The sequence below is a fragment of the Penaeus monodon genome, chromosome 25 (genome assembly GCF_015228065.2).
Source record: "Penaeus monodon isolate SGIC_2016 chromosome 25, NSTDA_Pmon_1, whole genome shotgun sequence".
NCBI classification, from domain to species: domain Eukaryota; kingdom Metazoa; phylum Arthropoda; class Malacostraca; order Decapoda; family Penaeidae; genus Penaeus; species Penaeus monodon.
Window position 1 is genome coordinate 23,758,902 of NC_051410.1, and position 257 is coordinate 23,759,158.

Below are 257 nucleotides of genomic sequence, written 5' to 3' on the forward strand. Positions count from 1 at the left end.
ACAAACCCTGAGCGAGTATCTCAGAGAGGCAAGCATCACAGCCGACAAACGCCCTGAGGCCGCTGGCACGACCTGCGCGTGGACGTGGTGGCCCTGGCAGGCGTGGGGCTGCGCGGGGCGTCGCCAGAACAGCAGGAGGAAGATGAGTCCGTTGAGCAGCAGGAGCGACACGCCAAGGCCTACGGTCACCAGCATCGCCGTGGAGTAGCGCACGTACTCGCTGGTGTCCGGAAACAGGATCTTAGGAGCGATGCTGC

General features: G+C 64.2%; 1 protein-coding gene across 1 annotated transcript in view; it reads right to left on the minus strand.

The window, feature by feature from the left end:
• LOC119589352 (neuroligin-1-like) overlaps positions 1-257 on the minus strand; it is a 158,891-nt gene that overhangs the window by 45,337 nt on the left and 113,297 nt on the right. The window contains exon 8 of the mRNA XM_037937972.1: positions 73-253. Coding sequence (XP_037793900.1) covers positions 73-253 — 181 coding nt within the window. The remainder of the gene's footprint in view (positions 1-72; positions 254-257) is intronic.